Raw genomic sequence first — 21,006 nt, forward strand, 5'->3', positions numbered from 1 at the left:
TACTTTTGGGAGAATTTATAGATCGAAAGGGGTTATGATACCACACCAAGCAGCTCAGTGGGATAAAAACAATGGAGACATTTAAACTTTTTAATATGAAAGGTGTTTGGTACTATGTATAGTGTTTTAAGTCACAACTTTTGTACTTAAACTATGACACTATGACATTATGACATTGGGAATGGAGAAAATGAGATATTTTGACACAATAGCATCCTAGCCACGTATGGAGAACATCTCATCCTCTTAAATGTTATTATGCATGGAGAGATGTTCCCAATTTCAGGAGATAGTGTTCAGTGGATAAGTGTGGGTGGAGTTCTTGTGGGTAGGAGATCCTGAGTCCCATAAGCTAATGATGGTTTCAAATACATGACATCACATAGTACAACTGAAGTAGGGACGCCCCCCAAATGCTTAGAAATGAATTTTGACATTTCCCACACCGAGGGTGGCAACTTGGGTTGGGTTAAGCATTTGTGAAATATTTTAACAGGCCTAAACCTTAAATCAAGCCCGATCTAGTTGAATTTCTTTAATTTGGGCAACCCACCCTTATATACATAGGGGTGTCAATGGACCGGTTTTGGAGGTACCAGTCCAAACCAAAACCAATTTGGACGGATTGGATGGACCAACAAGACATTGAATTGAAGGTACCAGTCTAGACTTAATGCTTCAAAGTATTATTTATTGGATTGGATTGGACCTGATCCATATAATAAATTTATATTGAATTGGTTTGGATTGAGCCAATTATCTCGTCCATTGATAGAAGATAAGAATATAGGTGCCAATGGACCAGGTTTGGGTTAGAACCATTATAAATTAAAATAAATTAAAATAAATTGAATGGCCCAAATATTGAATTGGACCAGTTCAAAATCGTCCAAAATATTCATTGGATTGGATTGGACCTGGTCCATTTGTAATGGACCCACACTGGACCAAATCCAGTCCAATTGACACCCCTACATATATACATAACCCAACAAAAAATAAGCACATGTATCTATGTGAATAAATTTGGTTTGGTTTTGCATTAATAAATTTTACATTGTATTTGGTTGTGATGGGTGCATTTTGCTCCCATTTTGAATGTATCTATTGTCTGTTTGCCATAACGAAACATTTAAAGAAGAAAAGGATGCATCTATTGAGTATTGACTGTTGTTCAGTCTTCTGATAAGAGCTCTCTTACATCCAAAATATCCAGGGAAATGATCCCACCATCTTAGCTGTACCAATTGGCCCATCCGAGATGGACTTCAGTAGGGCTAGGCTGTTTTTGCCACGTGATTGGCTATGTAATTGGACATAGACCCTCTACATTTGCTGCATGTTTGATCTTTGTTCTTCTATATCTATATGGGCCCTATTGGGCATGCTACAGTGGAATGTTCTTGGGCCACTTGGAGTTGTTCTCAAATGATTCGGACACCTCAGCCTACATGACTACATGATTCATGTGAATGACCTCAATACCATTTAATTGAGACCATGTTAATCAATCTCCAGGGCCGACAGAAATGTCCAACCTCCATTATTGTGATTGTAAGCTATAATTTAATAAGGTTCTGTTTGATTTAAAGGAATTGAAGGCTTAGAATTGAAATCCGAATGAGCCATTTCAATTTTAACTGTTTAGTTAAGTGGAATCGGAATTTTATTCCCATTTCTAATGGAATGATATTCTCCCATTTGAGAGAATCGCTATTCCTTATTTCTTCTTTGGAAATAAAATCTTACTCCAACTAATTTTAATTCTCATTCGCATTCTTATCTAAATCAAACAGAATATGGGAATAGACCATTCCAAACTGCCAAACAAACATACCCTGCAATAATCTAACTATATCTGGGGCCTTTGGTTCCATCTATTTAGCCCAAAATGCTGAATCTGCTCCTATATATATCAAGTTACCAACCCCCTTCAGCTGAAAGATTCTAACAAGCCGAAGGACGATGCCCTTACGACACGTCTGTAAATTAACGAGTTTTTTGACTCATTTCTGTCGGAAAACCAACAGACAACATCAGCTGCCATCTGTTTGATCTGGGTCTCCACAGAGTAATGAAGGCGTACTCTCAACTCTGTGGAATAAGCCGAACAAAGGTTCTGACCGTACATTTAACCTATGGCCAACCTCTATCCACAGAGCAGAGGTGGTGCTGGCTATTGATTTAATTTCTAAATAAAAAATATGCGGTACTCACATTGGCAACGATAAGCATCTGCTACATGTATGTGATGCTGGAGTGGACTTCATACCTGCCAAGTTACTGACAAGTAGGATGCAGTTCAGTTCATTTGGACGGAAACTGTCAGCCAGTTGGTACCATTCAACCAAGAACTATGTTTTCATCAGCTGGGTCTGTAACCCATTGAAGGGTCCAACTGATGCATCATCAAGGGTGGCTTTTAATTAAGCCAACTGACATGAATTCTGTTTTATTTGCTTGTTTTTTGGCAGAAAACGAGAGAAAATCATGAATCGAATAAAATATAGAGATTGCTGTCTGCTTTGTGCTTGCCACCGACCTGCGGTATGGCAAACAATGAGTTCTATTAGTCGTTGGGAGAGAGAGAAAGAGAGTACAGAGTAGTTATGGATCTACTAAAGTGAAGGGAAGCCTCGTCTTAATTTCCCAGTGTACTGTGTATGTTGAAACAGTCTGTTTTCAATACAAACAGTCACACAAAAACATACAGAGACAGAGAGAGAAGGGAAGAGTCGTCTTTCCCTGTTCACTGCATTGTGCTTTTGGATGGGCAATCAAAATCAAGGATGGGGAGTTGAAAGGACAGCCTCTTTGCCTTTCCCCACTTCCCCGTGCACTCTCCCCATGCACTGAATTTCTAAGTTGATAGTTCTTTTCCAAATACTGCATGTTCACACACTCACAGACAGACAGACAAACAGATTCACTGAAGCTGACACACAGAGAGAGAGAGAGAGAGAGAGAGAGAGAGAGAGAGAGAGGTCTTGTATGTCCATGGAGAGAATCGTGAAGAGACACAAAGTAGAAGTTCTTCGTGGAAGATAAGCACAAGAGATTATAACCCAAGTACGAAGCACGAATTTAGAAGCAAAATAATTAGTTAGATCACTGCTTGAATCTTGAATTGTACATTTTTGTGGGAATATTTCCTCAGTGTGACATTGCTAATCATAGTATAAAATCCTCTTTCAAAGGCAATTTACTGTCTTCTTGTGGATTAATTTCTTGTCTGACTGGTGTGACTCATCAAATCAGCTGGTATGTGAGGTCATTCCTTACAGAGTGATGACATTCCAATGATGGATTTACCCCCAATTAACATTCTTTTTCATTTTAATCCAAAATTCACCAATTTTTTTCCCCTTGAACATATTCCAATTCAGCTAGACCTTTAAAAAAAATATGTACACAGTAGAATTCGCTCATATATTTTAAAGAAAAAAACAAATGCCCACTTATCCTAAATTTCTACTTACATCATCCCATAACTAATTAATATGTAGCATAACCAAAAACAGACCTCTCTCAGCCGACCATCTCAAGAGACCTTATCAGATAGCGACTACCCTAACATGACTAAAAGCCTTCTTTATTATTTGTTTATTAGGGCTTTATGTGGCAACATGAGCTATAGCAAAAGGGCTTTACTAGGCCTTTTGGCCCACTTCATTTTTCCATATCTATAATTAACCAACAAAGTTGGGTATTAACAGGAATCTTTGGTAGGAATAATACCATTTTTGGCCCACTTCTTCATCCCCCACAAAGCCCTTTTCCTATCTAATAATCTAGTATACCCATTACAATTAGGCAGTTGATGATCATATCCCACAATAGCTAGTAGCTAGTGATCACTGGCACAACGTTCTGCACCGCCTGTTTCTCTCTCTGTACTTCTAACCTTGAACAAGTATGGAGATCATACAACTCTGTCTCACCACCTTGATTGGTTGGTTGCTGAAATTTCAAATTCCATGTGACCGAAGAAAAAAGGGAAATCAGATCAGGGTCACTTAGCAAATACTTGATTTGATCATCACTGGATGGTGCATATCTAGGCAATGATTCATCATCTGCAGCCACTTAGCAAGCAGAAATAGGATTGCATGTTGACTGAAGAGCCACATAGCTAGAGAAAGCTGTGCTGTGCCTGAGTAGACCAATCGCAGACCATGAAGGGCTTATGACGTGTAATTAAGGAACTAAGGGCCTACACGTAGAGAATAAAGTAAAAAAATTACATGAGAAGAAACACAGAAACCAGGAGCCATCTTCTTCGAGTGTGTCCAAGTCAAACGTGGGGCAGCCATGAGCCGTGCATGCAACAGAAAATCCATGAGAAAAGTGGGATGGGCCGACCGCAGGTTCTCTCGACCGACTTGTCCTTCCAATGGCGTGCCACAGAGTCATGGCTTACCGCTTACCCACACGTGCTATCTCAACTCAATATTAGTATCCAATGAATGAATAAATTCTCTTGAATCCTCATCTTACACGTATTAAGTCATCTGTTCATCCCACCTTTCTCTTTATTAATTCCTCTCCTATAAAGATCCCCAGAATCCACCCTACTCTTCACCAACACTTTTCCACTTGTTCCCTCTGCCTTTGCTCCAACTATGCAACCCTCTCAGCTCTTCTTTAACAACCCAAATAGTCCCATATGTGAAATTGAACCGAAAATGTGGGCACCCATGAAGAAAAACTCAGCAAAATCTCCGTCTTTTACATGTAAAATTCATGTTACGCAATCGAGGAAGACTCCCCCCATCCCTACAACACCCATGCCGAGGCCTGAGCCAAAGCCACTGATCCAACCTCAACCTTCAGCTCCGCCCAAGCCCGTGCCTAGACAGCCCTCCGAGCGAAACCCACTTCAGAAATTGGCAGCTGCAGTGTTGGACAAGGTGGAGGCCTCCATAGTAGAGGAACATATGGAGAAGAAGCATCCGCTACCACGGGCGGTGGACCCAGCCATTCAAATAGCTGGGAATTTTGCTCCAGTGAAGGAGTCGCCTGTTCAGCATGGGCTCAAGGTAGCCGGTCGAATCCCCGCAGACCTCCGTGGTGGGGTTTACGTGCGGAATGGAGCAAACCCCATGTTTGCTCCGACAGGAGGACACCACCTGTTTGACGGAGATGGCATGATCCATGCCGTGTCGTTGGACTCTGCTGACAGAGCTATCTACAGTGGCCGGTTGACGCGCACAAGCCGACTTGTGCAAGAAGCGGCAATGGGGAGGCCCTACTTCCCAAAAGCAATTGGAGAGCTGCATGGCCACTCGGGTATTGCTCGACTGGTGCTCTTCTGTGCGCGCTCCATGGCTGGCCTAATCGACGCAAGCCAAGGCATCGGAGTGGCCAATGCTGGGCTTGTTTACTTCAATGGCCGACTGCTTGCCATGTCCGAGGACGACCTCCCCTACCATGTCAGGATCACGGCTGACGGTGACCTAGAAACAGTTGGGCGGTACGACTTTTGTGGGCAACTCCGATCACCGATGATCGCACACCCCAAAGTGGACCCAGCGACGGGTGAGCTTTTCACCCTGAGCTACGACGTGGTCAGGAAGCCTTATCTCAAGTTCTTCAAATTTGACGCGCGCGGTAGAAAGTCCCCCGACGTTGCCATCTCCCTCCAACAACCAACCATGATCCACGACTTCGCTATAACTGAGAATTCCGTCATCATCCCTGATCATCAAGTAGTTTTCAAGCTCTCTGAGATGGTTCGCGGCGGATCGCCGGTTGTCTATGACCAAAAGAAAACTTCCCGATTCGGAGTCTTGCCGAGATATGACGTAGACGAGTCCAGAATTCAATGGATTGATGTGCCCAACTGTTTCTGCTTCCACTTATGGAACGCGTGGGAAGAGAACTCCAGCAACGGTCACAAATTAATCAAGGTCATCGGATCCTGCATGACTCCTCCAGACTCTGTATTTGCGGACCGGAACGAGCCGCTTCGCAGCATTTTATCAGAAATTCAGCTAAACTTGACAACCGGTGTGTCCAGTCGTCGGGAAATTGTGTCGGGATTGAATTTAGAAGCAGGGCAAGTTAACAAGAAACTGCTTGGCCGGAAGACCCAATACGCTTACCTCGCAATTGCCGAGCCGTGGCCGAAATGCTCAGGTTTTGCCAAGGTCAATTTGGAGACTGGAGAGGTAAAGCAGTTTGTTTATGGTGATGGGAGGTTCGGCGGAGAGCCGTGTTTCGTGCCTGGTGGGCGCCATTCTTTAGATTTATCAGCTGGTAGTAATGAAGATGATGGGTATGTCATGAATTTTGTCAGAGATGAGAAGACTGAGACATCCGAGCTGGTGGTGGTGAATGCTTCGACCATGAATCAAGAAGCTTCAGTAAAGCTTCCTTCAAGGGTGCCCTACGGCCTCCATGGTACTTTTGTTAGTTCTGAAGATCTAAAAGCTCAAGCTTTTGGTTTTAAATGATAAACCGTTTTTTTTTTTCCCACTTTTCTTTTTCGTTTCTGTTGATTTCTCCCTTGAAGGGTACAAACAACCTACATATACAAAAACCTGTATATTCTAAATGTGAAAAATTAATATTTGTAAAAGGTTTCGTAGATGGACCCATTAATTTATTTTACTCCTCTGGTCGTTTTTTATACTTAGCCACGTGGACAATGTTGCCACGTGGAGCAGTTTTATTGGGTATGTCCATCCATCCGTCAGACGGAAAGCTAATTAAGCTTGGACCATTTGCAGTGGAAGAGACATTGTCTGTTTCTTGTCTGGAAGACTCTGTAATGAAGGTACGTACCGGGCTGTTTCGGTTGTTCATCGGCGATGGAATCTCCGGCTGGAAATGGTAGGAGAGGCAGTGGATAAGGCCCACCGTCAAGTGTGGTCCATATTTATCATATAATGTCACCAAGCACTCCACTAGCTAGTCCACTAAAACCTCTATGGATGGTTGCTTAATTTTATCACATTTAGGAAGAGAGGTGAGAGGCCAGCTCAAACCATCTCACTCTTACAACGTGGCAAGTTAGGACATAATAGGCCTCCATCACGTCAGAGTCAGACAGAGAGAGAATTCGATTTTACTACCATAGTATCGTAGCGCACGGCTAAAACCGAGAATCAATGCCTTTGATGTATTGTTCTAATTGTCTTGGCTGTTGGGTCATGGGTTAAATAATTCAACCGGTCTGGTTCGATCCTTTGATCTGATTCAATTAAAAATATAAAAAAAATACAAAATGAGTATCTTCAGATTATCTTTTAACATTTTAGATCAAAATGAGCGTATAACAATGAACAATATATAAGTCGTCAACATTGGGAAGCCCCTCTGGATACAGGGTTCCCGGTCCAAACAGTCTGGACCGTCGGTCGGATCTTACTCGGAGGATACTGAAATTCAAAATATATTGGGATTCCAAGTTTTTATTATCAATTGCCAAAATTTACTTTTTAAGATTCCAGAACCGGTTTTTGGATATAATCTACATGGCTCAATCAAGGAAGTATTTGGCAAATCATTTCACGTGGTCTTTCAGATTTTTCAAGCCTCGGAAGAATAAAATGTGGCTTTTTCTGTTTGGCAATAAAATATATTAATCCAAAAAGATGTGTGCCCTAAAAATTTCATGAAAGACCCAAAATAGTCAAAAAAATCTTTCTACACCCAAAATCTTGCATTTAACATTTATGTGGATCATGATAGAATTCATAGGATACCTAATAAATGTGGTCTAAATCTTCAAACACAAAACCCTAAAAGCTCACACATCTTTTGGGTGATGTTTGGCATGGATGATGATTTCTTTTTGCCGATTATCCAGAAAATATAACCGATTTTTGGTATCAATTATTTTTGAAAAATCATCAAAAAATTGTTGTTTGGTATATGCCATGTAAACTGATTTTTGAGAAGTCGGCTTTGAGTCTGTTTGGTATTTGATTTTCAAGGGCCTATTATTTCTGTATTAGAGTTATTATTCAATGCCATGTCATCCTTAAAAAATTAGAATTAGTTAAAAATCAAAGAATCACCAGAAAAGGTGATTCCGGAAAAGGGTTGATCTCAATAATTGAATTTTGGTTGATTTCTCAGAAATTGACATAACCGACCAACCAAACTAAAAAAGAAACCACTGATTCTTTAAATTCTGATATGGATCCTGCGTGGCACCGATTTCTATGAAATCATCATTGGTGCAAACATAACATCACCTTAGCCATCTAGACCGTCAGAAGGTCTTCCTAAAAAGACTTGCGATATGACACCCAAATTAACATATCGGATTTTAACCTCACAAAGAATCCAATCTAGAATTCTATCTCCGAGCTGGATGCCATAGAATCGTTGCTAGTAGTAGTACAATGCGAACAAGTTATTGGGAAATGGCTAAGACCTTGTTAAAATTTCTCACAAAGAAAAGTACCTGGTAGAACTAAAGCTAAATGGTTTATTGTTGATTGATCATCCGTCCCTCTCCAATTCTAGGGCTATCTGTCTTTTAGCAGGCAGCCCTTGGGGAAACACGAAGGATAGGACTCCATTCAAATCTAGAATCATAACTCATTCTTTCACTATGTACACGTGCACCACCCATAAAGGTGAGGTGAAATCTAGAATGCTAGAGGCCAAGGGCATAGAGCATATATAGATGGTCCCATTCCATCAAGGCTATATACTACACCATTAACAATGTCTCCATCATGACAAGAAATTAATGGAAAATGGTAGAAGGGTGTCATATATTATTGTGATGCTACCCACCAGGCCACTTTGATGGGTTCAAGTATGCAATTTGTTGTTTGGACGATTCCATGAAAGATGTGATTGATTGGGGGATCTTATCTGTTGTGCTCAGGTATTTTCAGAAAAATCCATACTTTAGGTCATTATTGTGTCTGCTTGATCCACTTTGTGTACTTTCTTCATGTGTTGTAGAAGTAGAAGTGACTTACTTTTAACCCCTCTCGCTCCCCAAACAAAAGAAAAGATAAGAAAATTTTCCAAAAAGAAAAAGTAGAAAGTAAGGAGTGTTATTTGAAAAATAAGTGTTTGTTCTAATAATAGCTTATGAACGTTTGGTAAAAAAGCACTTATTTTAAATAGGGGTAGTATAGTTATTTTCAAAATGACATGGTGGGCCAAGATAGGCCAAGAAAGAAATAAACACTTAAAAATAAGCCCAAAATTCGGATAGAATAAGCACTTATTTTGGACTTATTTCCCAAACATAAATAAGTTTGGTCCCGGCCCAATATAAGTGCTTATTCAAATAAGCGCTTATTTTTAAACACTTTTAAACACCTTAGATTATGTTTTTAATTATTTTATTCCTTCCCTTGGATTTGATTTCAGTAAAAAAAAATTCAGGGAAAAGATAACATGTTTTATATATATAGTGTTCAAACAATTTAATCTTTGTGTGTGTATATATATATAATAATAATAATAAAAAAGGAATGGTTTCTTTTCCAATTAAGGCATATCTTATCTTAATAATAAAGTTAAGTCAAGAAAACCCGTTGACATTAAGGAATTTTCAAAGTTATTTTGACAAACAATATTGTTTAGGGAAAATTCCCAATCAATACTCTATACTTTGGCTTAAGTGGCAATTTAGTTCCCAAACTTTAAAATGCGACAATTCAATACCCAAGGTTTCAAAACGTGACAATATCTACTACCTACCATTAACCAATCCGTTAGTTAGCTGTTGAGTGACATTTGAAAAGACAAAAACGTTCTTCGCGAGTGCCATCTAATTCTCTTTATCAACCATTCAAACATTGACAAAAAATGAACAGTCCCAAATCCAAGCCTCTTCTATTCAAAAAAGTTGGTGATTGTTTAGAAGAAACTAGAATTTGGGACAATTCATTTTTTGTCAATGTTTGGATGGTTGATAAAAAGAGTTAGATGCAACTCGAAGGGTATTTTTGTCTTTTCAAATGTCACTTAACAGATGATTAATGGACTAGTTAACGACAGGTATTGGAATGTCACATTTAGAAAGTTCAGGTACTAAAATGTGACATTATGAAAATTCGAGTACTAAATTGCCAAATTTTAAAGTTCATGAACCAAATTGTCACTCAAGCCAAAGTACATGGTACTAATCGGGTATTTTCCCTATTATATATTTAGTATTATAAAAATTAAAACCTCTGATCATTGCATTGCTGCTTCCATGAAGCATGAAAAAAATTGATCTTTTAATATATCTTCTATGATCTTAGATATTGCCAAATATAATGAGATGTGTGTTGATTATTTGATACTATATCAAGCAAAACAACCTTTATATAATCCCACTGAGGCTCTACAAGCATTTCTTCATTCATCATTTCCATTAAATACCATTAACCCGGAGGAAAGTTTAATAAATATACATAAAGAAAGCTAGTCGCAAATTCTAGGAAAATCTAGATAACTCTCAAGTAAACAGTTGCCTACATATACCTGTTTTGTTCTTCTCTTCCCAATTTCAGTTTCAAGTTCCAAATACCCATTATAACTAATTAAGAAAAAAAAAAAGAAAAAGAAACTTGGGCTCTATTTATTTGAATTGCAAATTTGAATCGGGTAAAAATTTGTATATGTTAATTTGTAACTATCATTTGCACTTTCACATGATGCAAAATTTACACATTTGTCTTATTGAGAAATAAAATTGATGTGAAAAAACCTACTACTTCCTACTTTAATGTCCGCTCATATATATATATAAAGTGGGGATACCATATCATTTTATTTCCTATTTCACTCTCCCAACAAACAACCTTTTTCCTCTTCCATTCTCTTTCAAAAAAAGTGGGGATTATTATATCACTCTACTTCCAATTTTACTCCTTTCAATCCACAAACAAACAAAACAGTCACTCCAAACTAGAATTTATACTCACCCCAAACTCTCAATACATTTGTATCAGTCCAAATTTTCATTTGCACTGCAAACAAAATGGCGCATTAATTAAACAAATTAAATCAATAAAAGAGTACCCACCAAGAGACCTGAGCGACCCCATTGGAGTACGTAGACGGTTCAAGTTCCATTAATTCTACATGCCTTTAGTAGGTAGGTTGGATTTCAAAATGGTCCAGTAGTTGCACTAAAAACGTCAATAAAAGAGCATTCGATTATTTGTTTCTTAATATATAAATCCGGTTTAATTAACAAGTCCGGCCGTGTCAACATTTTTGGATTAGACCGGAGTGGCCCATGCATGGACCAGAAGACTGAAACCGATGCATTGCTCATCAGATCGAATAAGCCGGTGACCCCTGAATGCCGTTAATGACCGTTGAACAAAGTTGTTGGAGAAAAGAAACACCACGACCTTCTGAATGCTCTAGGGACAAGTCAAGAATCTTGGCTAGAAAAGCGACATCCTCGTCAGTCAATTACCCTCCTCTAGGCTCTGTCTCTATGGCCGAAGGGACGGGACATGACTAGTGGGTCCCACCAGAGTTGCTTTGAGATGAGCTGGCCTGGCCGAATCCGAGAACGCTTTTGCTCTCACTTTTTCGGGTCCCACAAGCCAACGATTAGAGCTGCTGACCATCCATCAGGCATCTAATTTAATAACCTCAGTACCTTACCCACCGAAACCCTAGTTTAATTTGCATCAGTGCATGACGTCAGATGAATAGAACAAGGCTGTGAACTTGCCACGTGGAAATCAAATTGAATCCCTTTTGCCAACATGTTATTAGGTCGAGATAAAGAAGCATGGCCACATTTTTATATGTCTATGTTACGGTCCCTTTAATTTGGTAAAGTATTATTTTGGTATTTGATTATAATATCTCCACCGTCAGTTGTGGATGATTGAAGGGAGGAATGGTTTGCGACTTCTTAGGCCCTGTTTGAAAATGTTCATCCTTGTTTCTGTTCCAAAGGAAATTCCTCTTTGAAAACAGGAATTCTGTTTCTAGTTCTTAGGAAGTAATTCAAATGTTGGCCTGTTCGGCAATCTATTGCATAGGAACAATTTTTTTTTTTTTTTTACACAAACAGAAACAAAACAAAGAAGGGCAGTGAATAATGGTGTTAGGACTTAAACACAGAGAAGGGCAGAAGATGAAGGAGCTTGATGAATGATAGCGACTGATGGTGGGTTGCCGGAGATGAAGCACGGCCAAGGGGTGAGAACAACAGCTCGTCAATTGAGGACGAGGAGTAGGAAGATATCGATTCGAGTTTTATTGGGGTTAAGGCTGAATTTGGAAGAAATACAAATGCAAATACGTAGAATGCAAATATACATATTTGTATTTGTACTGCAAAGCGGTGAAAATGGTGGTTTGTTGATGTAGTATATGAATAGGAAGACGTTTGTCGAATTTAGTTAGGGCTTGAAAACATCCCAATTTCTAATTTGATGCAAAATTACTCTAATACACCTCTTAACACATGAAAGAGGTGCACACGTGTTCGCTATTTTAAAACCAACAAACTGGAACAGCATGTTCTCGTTGAGAAATGAGAAGTATCAAATTTGTTATTTTCTTGAGAACATGATTTTGGAGCATTGTTCTTGTTCTTGTTTGGGCTATTTCTTATGTTTTTCTCTTCCCAAACCTATTTATGTTCCGTAGCCGTAAAATGTTTTCAAACAGAGCCTTATTGTCTTCTCCGTTGCCCGCCATGCCATTGGACTGGGAAGTAATGTCAGTGCACTTGTGCTGAAACTTTCAGCAAATAATTAGAGTGCATCTTAAAGGTGTCAACATATTCTTTATGATTTTATCATGCAACACTGAGACTGCTTTTATCTGGTTAAACCTAATCACTAACTTTAGGGGACAAACTAGAGATGAGTTATTGGAGCCTAATCACCATCCCTACCCTTTTCTTGTCTGACCTAGGTAATTTATATTAGGATAAGCCTCTATCTCTAAAGCAGGGTTGCTTTTGAAGAGATGAGCTATAATGTTCTTTAGTTGTGGTCCTTTTTTAACTATTTTCTAAGCAAAGACGCCATGACTAATCCATGAGCAAGGTACCCTTTAATTGGTTATGATAGTATCCATGCAAACCCCATTTTCATATACATCTCCTAGGCCAATGACAGCCCTTAATTTTAAAGAATGGCTTTTCTCCTTTTGACATGTGGCAAGAGCTTCTTATGTTTAGAACTTAAATTAGTCAGTAGTGACATGGGTGAGGCAATCTACAATGGGGCGGCTCTGCTCTGTTCACAGAAGACAAAAATGGAATTCAATGTGCATTCCAATGTAATTAGTGGGACCACCTTCCATCCAGATTGCCCACTAGAAAGAGCACTTGTAAGTTGGACCAGTGTTTAGATTATAAAAAATGGTTACACAGTAATGTTTTATTTAAAGAGTTAATTAACTACATGTTATATAATCTTCCAAGTTCTAACTTCCAATTAGAGAGTTTCATTCAATTAAGGGTGGCGACTTGGGCACACCCAATTCTTTATAAACACCCCTAATTGAAAGTCAACACAAATGTGCTTTCATATATGTATTAAAATATATTTCTTAATTTGTGTCTTTTACAGTTAATTGGATGGGCTTAGTTTATCAAAATTAGGTTGTTCTCCAGTAGCCACCCAAAAATATATAAAATTATAAATTGTCATTTGCTTGTGGAGTGGCTTGGATGTATGAATGTTTACATTAAATGGCACAAATAGAATTCAAACTTCAAATTCAATAAATATTCATTGAATTTCACTGTATTTGTGTTCTACTGACTAAAGCAAGGTAGAAATTATTATACATATCTTTCTCTGATTGATATATTACAATTAGGGGTGTCAATGAATCGATTTTGGCAAAATCAATTTGGATGGATTGGACAGATTAATAAGACATAATGAATTTGACCAATTCAGACTTATTGGTCCAAAGTATTTATTGAATTGGACTGGACCTGGTCCATCTGTTTTGGAATTATATTGGATTGGGTCGGATTGAATTAATATCCGGCCCACTAATAGAAGATAAGAATATAGGTATCAATGAACCAATCTAAATTAAAACCAATTTACATAGATTGGATGATCCAGACATTGAATAGGACTGATCCAAAATGGTCCAGAATACTCATCAGATTGGATTTAACCCAGTCCATTTATAATAGACTTATTGGACTGGATCGAATTGGACTAAATCTGGTCCAATTGACACCCCTAATTTATAACCCCATGGTCATTTATTGACCAAAACTGACCAAATGTAGAATAAGATTGTTCTTATAGGTCTGAAACTATATTTATTTTTTAACTCTTTATGAAGATTAAGAGGAGTATTTCTTAGCCTTGACGTACACCCATGCAATTCATAGAAATAAATAGAAATTTCGTTAGGTTTACGTTGGTAAAATTGGTTTCTTTTTGGTAAAAGCATCAGGTAACACGATAAAAGAAAACAGAGACAACAAACAACAGAAAACAAGAAACCAGAAAGAAAACCAACTAAAACTAAGAACAAGATAAGCTGCCATGAGAGGTTGAGAGTTTATGTATTTAGGGGGCCAGTCCATTTAATTTACCAAGGTTTTTAAAAACGAACCGGAAACAGGTTTTTAGTTAAGCGGTTCAACCATTTGGGTCAAACAGTTTGACCTATGATGTCATAAATAAATTAAAAACAAAAAATATTTATAAATAATAAAACAGAAAATTAAATAAAAACAGAAAATAAAACTATCTAAATACAAAAATAATGCAATACAAAACACGTAGAAAATATAAAAATAAAATACAGAAAAATTCTAAAAAATACAGAAAAATAAAACTATCTAAATAAAAAATAACAAAGCACATAACAAACAGAAAATACAAAAAAGTGCAGAAACATTTTAAAAAATACAGAAAAAACACCAAAAAATACAGAAAAAATAAAGATAAATTATGATGTATTTAGTCATACTCATACATGTGCAGAAAAGACAAAAAAAATCCAAAAAACTACATAAAAACACAAAAAAAGTAAAAAAAAAAATAGAAAAAACACAGAAAATTGCAAATAAATACAGAAAATAGTGAAAAAATACAAAAAAAAAACAGAAAATTGCAGATAAATAGAGAAAAAACAAGAAAATAAATTTAAAAAGTGAAAATAAATAGAGAAAAGTACAGAAAAGTGCAAATAAATACAGAAAGAAAAACATAAAAATAAAACAGAAACATGCAAATAAATACAGAAAAACACTAAAATTTTTCAGGTAAAAACAAAAAAATAAAATAGAAAGGTGCAAATAAATATGGAAAAAATACTGAAACAAAAACAAAAAAATAAAACAAAAAAGTGCAAATAAATACAGAAAAAATATAGAAAAATAAAATAGAAATTTGCAAATAAATACAAAAAAAATACTAATAAGATACAAAGAAAAACAGAAAAATAAAGCAGAAAAGATTGAGTTGATATAAACTTAGAGTTCATTAAACTTATAATGTTTTTCTAAAGTTCAAACATTTTGCTTATCTAGTTCATATAAACATAGAGTTCACTAAACTTCAATGTTTGTCATACTTTAGAAAAGGAGGAAAAAACTCAATTACCTTTGAGCTTTTTGAAGATCAAACTTCTCTAATTCTCTACTCCTTGGTTATCGCTTTTATTCATAGCATATGGCCATATGCAATCAGCTATACATCAGAAATTGCAACTCAATAAATTTGTACATAACAAAAGTAAAACTAAATAAAAGCAAGACTTGCTTTATAAATGTCCTTACCTATACAAATGGAAATGAACCCCTTTATATGGTCAAGCCTCTCAGAGTTTCCTCTGGACTTCCTATTCAAAAACACTAAGAAGACAAGAAAAGAAAATTTACAAAAGATTCTATACATATTGCCATAATATCATGCGTTTTTAATTCATCAAACATAATACTTAAATACTCAAAAATAAAAAGATCACAATCACAAGTAATAAAAAGATCACAAACCAAGTTCAACAAGTATTAAACACAAATCAAAACTTCAAGTTCAACATAGAGTTCAGTTCACTAATCTAATCATCCAAATTCTCAAGATATGTTGGCCCCATTTCTAAATGGTACCAACTACCAACCAAAGCCAGGTAGTATTTCACCATCATCTTCATCTTTAGGAAGTTGTATTTCATCTGCATCTCCAAGTTTGGTCTTGGCTACATTTTCCTCCATGATTCCCCATTGTTCAATGAAAAATTCATCATCACCATGTAAAAAACGAAAACAGAAAATTAGAACTCAAAAAATAGCCAAAATAATCAAGTATAGAAATGCCATTTGAGATAATATCGATGATAGTTACCATCAGTCCTAACTCTTTTTCTTGATGGTGATTCCATTATTGGAAATGTTGTCTTATCAACTTTAAACATATCATCATTCTCATAACCATCAAGTAATGGAGGATCCTCATCATCGTGCATTATCCATTCTTCCACAGCATTAGCATGTTCATGCCCAATTTATTTCTCCTACAAAGCAATAAATGATACATTAGATGCAATAAAAACATAAAAAATAAGCAATCATGAAATATGAAACACTTACCCATCCATCACATGTAGGTTGTAATGAACATATACTAGGTCATTGAGCCTCTGGTGCTCCACCTTGTTCCTTCTCTTCATGTGTATATGTTCAAAAACACTCTAATTGTGTTCACATTCAGATGGACTACACGACTGGCAAAGGATCCATACAACAATCCTTTTCAAATTTGGAGTGTCACAACCAAATCTCGACCACCATTCACCTATATGCAATGAAATAGAGTGGATATAATTTATAAAATAAAATTGAAATAATAAACATATTATAAGAAAAAAAATAGTTATTACTTGGAGACATTGACTTAAATGTCTTCACTCAGAAATGTCTTCCAAAATTACCATGATAACTTTCAAAAATAATAAGCTCTTTGTTCAGCTTTATCTCTACATCATCTGATTTGATTGCTAGCTAACTTTTCAATGACATAAAAAACTGTAGACATAATGGTCGGGGATTTAACTTTTGATTTTGGGTCATATTGGAAGGCCGAGTTAAAATAATACCCTACAAGATGAAACTTCTAACCCATTTGTCTATTCCATCTTCTATCAATAATCTCCATGATTGGGCCATATTCAGGTTTCTTATAATTAAATTACTTTTTCAAAGATTCCTTTGCCTTCAACATAGCATGATACATATACCTCATTGTAGGCCTAAACTCAGAATCTACAAGTCTCAATGCCCTAATAAGAGGTGATGTGAAACCCACAATCATTTTGCATTGTGCCCAAAATTCAGAATCCAAAACTATTTTTACTATTTCCTTCCCCTTTGCATCTTTGGCATACCTAGAGTCAATAAATTCAAAATGCTATCAAATGTAATGAAATTAGTTGCAAAACGAGTGGCTCTAGAACGTATTATCTCAATCCAACTAGGTCTCTTCCTTAGCATTGAGAGTACAAAAATATGATTGTAGAAAAATTTGGTAATTTTAGATACACGTTGAACCACATTTGCAATATAATCTGTTTCCCCAATTTTCTTTAACATCAAGTTTAGACAATGTGCTGCACAAGGTGACCAATATATCCGTGGAAACTTTGCTTCCAACAATCTTCCTACAGCTACATAATTTGCAGCATTGTCAGTGACCACCTGAACAACATTTTTTTATTTTACCCAATCAATAACTTCCTTAACCAAAAGAAATAAATTCTTTCCACTCTTAATTGTTTTAGAAGCATCTACAGACTTCACAAATGTAATTCCTATAGGACAATAGGCTAAAAAAATTAATCAATGTTTGGCTACGTGTATCTGTCCAACCATCAGACATTATAATGCAACCATATGTAGTCCAATCCTTACGGAGTTTATCAATTGACATTTGTACCTTTTGAACTAAATCCATCAACAAACTAGTCCCACAATTATGATATGAAGGAGCTTTGTACCCTGAACCAATAGTAGCAAATGCATCCAACATAGGCTGAAAATATCTTGAACGCAAAACATTCAAGGGAATACAAGCATCACACAATCATTTCATAACAGCACGACCCACATGATTAATTGTTCCATTAGATGTCAATACACTCTTAATACAAGGTTGTGCACCTGGAGTGGTCCGTGGAGCAAAATGGCTAGTTATTAGCCCTAGAAATGCTTTCCCCTTTCCCGATGATGTAGTTGGTTTTTTCCCTAATCTCAACATCATCATCATTATCATTCCTTCCACACTGTGTTCTCGTGTCAAAAAAATTCATTGGTTGCTTTTCACTTCCTTTTCTTTCATTGATTTCATTCAATGATTGCTCTATTTTGTATTTTACATCATAGGGTACTTTACGACAAATTGAAATATCACATTTTCTTTGGGCAAGATGTTTATTAATCCCTCCTTTAAAAGTCTTTTGACAATAAAGACATATCATTGGCTTTGATCCATTAAGAGGGTCAACCTTAAGGGAAACATGCTCCCAAGCATAATCTGTTTTTGCCCTAACATTTGATGAAATTGACTCTTGTGATGGAGTTGGATCAGATGTATTAGTATTTGGACTTTAGGATTCCATCATTTTAATTCAACCAAAGAAACCCAACTCAAAAATAAATCCCTTCATACAAACACAAAATATAAAATTTAGATTTTAGAATAGCACATTAGTTGACTAAAAGAACCAACCAAAATGTAAAATCACTCCATACAAGTACATTCATTTATTAATAATAAATTAATAATGCAAAAAATCAAGAATCTATTTTCATGAATCATGATAAATTGCATATGAAAATCAATCATGATGGTTTTGGTTTATAGGTGCAATCCTTACGGATTGCATATGAAAACCAATATGATGATTTGCATATGAAAACCAATATGATAATTTTTATCATATTGAGTTTTCCTATAAAAATTAAGCAATTTTCATGAATCATGATAATCTGCATATGAAAATCAATCATGACGGTGTTATTTTACCATATTGAGTTTTCCATTAAAAATTAAGCAAAAATTTAAACAATTTTCATGAATCATGATAATTTGCATATGAAAACCAATATGATTTTATCATATAAAATCCAAAAAAAAAAAAGAGATTTTATCATTCTTTGACATCATCTGATCATCATCATCATTCACATAGCAAATAAGCAAGGAATTGAAAAAAAAATTATAAAGAAAAAGTAATTAAGCCAATGTGAATATGTGAATCTCTGTAATTAATTAAGCAAAGAATTTAGAAAAAAAATTCAAAGAAGTAAGCATTTTATACCTTTAAGTCCTTCATAGTTTCACTACCGGTAATGGTGGTGTGATGGTGTTAAACTCACAAAAATCGCTGCTAGTGAGCTCAAGTTTGGTCGCAGGTGATTGCCGCTGCAAGTGCTATTGCAACTGTTACCCGCTAGAAACCCCCACCCGCTGCTGCAAAATCGCTGGACTGTTACTGCTGCAACTATTACTGCTAGATATGCTGCAAAATCAACGTTGGCCACCGTAGATGAAGCTCACCGCCGTCGCTAGTCGCCGTGTATCAGCGTCAGTCAGTGTGTCACCTTCAGACGCCATAGGTCGTGGCCGCCACATGTGGTTGATTGGGTGTGAGGGTTGAGAGGAGGGAAGGGTTAGAACAAAAATGGGTGTCATTCTAACCCTAAACATTCGTAAAAGGTGGGATCAAGGATGTGGGGGTCATTTTATTTTTTGTTTTTCTTATTTTATTTAAATCAACAAAAATAAAAATGATAACTCGCGAACCGTTGCCTGAGTCAAACGGTTTAGCGGTTCGACCGCCTAAGTCAGTGGTTTTCTAACTTTTTCAACGGATTTTAAGGACTTACCGATTTATAGTATAACCAAACTTGGGGGCTGAATGGTTATCGGTTTTTCGGTCTAACCGTCTGATCCGATCCATTTTTAAAAACCATGGGTTCAATTTCTAGTCTGCCCTTTATTTAGATTGGGTCAGCCCCAATATAAGATCTTCTTTGGTCCAATAAGCAAATAAAAACAAACATTATTTTGTAATCAGTAAAATAATTACTATGTGACAAAATCAAGTAAAACCAACACAACACGTTGCAGAATGGTCAGTGATGGAGGAAGATTTGGCCTGATCTCGTAATCACTCAACACGTGGCAAAGGTAACAGCTCGGCACAACAGCACGCCCAAGGCGCAAACTCTGAAAGGAGGAACCAACGGTCCGAACTCCCTATGAGGAGCCCGAACTCCCCGCAAGGAGCCCAAACTCTCTCCTTGAGCCTTCCGAACACAAAGGGCAATAACCCGAATTGGCCTGCCCCATGGCAGTTGGGACACACCTCTATTCGAACTCAAGACTTCACCTCGCTCACCACTCCAGCACTTCGCCTCCAGGACGCCAAACTGAACAAACGTACCATGCCTGACACCAAGGAAGTTCGTATCCAGGCGCGGCGCACCTAACTGACTTGGGATTTGACGCTTGACAGTCACACTTCAAACGACCACCTGCCACCTCCACTTGCCACCGCCATCTCCAGTTACAAAGACGGCTCCGACAAGGAGCAGTGGCGGTTCTATCCCTGCAGAGGGGATGACACCCGAACTGGTAGAAGCACAGAAGTAATCATACCCGACTTGACAGAAGCCTTGGAGTGAGTGCGTGAAGTGGTTATAAAAGGCTCCCTACCCCTCAAGAACAAGGTATGTGAACTTTGCGCCATCTGGTTTTATCTTGCCTTTGAGAGAATACTAACTTGAGCTTCGGAGCAATCTCATCGGGTTCCCCCCCCCGAAGTTCCCTCATCTTCTCCGTTTCAGGTTCCCTGTAGCTTCGTTCAGAGGCAAGGCCGTCGACAGCTAGGATCGGTCGGATTGCGCACCATCAATTGGCACCGTCTGAGGGAACGTTTCTAAAAGCCTCCCTCTAAAACTCTTATAACCTCCTCTTCTTCCAAAAACTCCAACACCCATGGCTTCTTCCAGCAGTGTCGGACGTGGCAGAAAGACGAACACCACCGGGGAACAACTCCAAGTCCCCGTGGTGTGCATTG

At 37.3% G+C, this 21,006-nt stretch overlaps 1 protein-coding gene across 1 annotated transcript; it reads left to right on the top strand.

Annotated features, from left to right (window-relative positions):
• The first annotated feature begins 3,361 nt into the window (after positions 1-3,361).
• LOC148878539 (9-cis-epoxycarotenoid dioxygenase NCED6, chloroplastic-like) lies at positions 3,362-6,612 on the top strand. The gene has a single exon (XM_088956370.1). It carries the CDS (start codon positions 4,623-4,625, stop codon positions 6,453-6,455), a length of 1,833 nt encoding a protein of 610 aa, XP_088812496.1. The 5' UTR covers positions 3,362-4,622; the 3' UTR covers positions 6,456-6,612.
• The last annotated feature ends 14,394 nt before the right edge of the window (positions 6,613-21,006 follow it).

The sequence above is a fragment of the Nelumbo lutea genome, chromosome 1 (genome assembly GCF_056320005.1).
Source record: "Nelumbo lutea isolate HS-2025 chromosome 1, American lotus-T2T, whole genome shotgun sequence".
NCBI lineage: Eukaryota > Viridiplantae > Streptophyta > Magnoliopsida > Proteales > Nelumbonaceae > Nelumbo > Nelumbo lutea.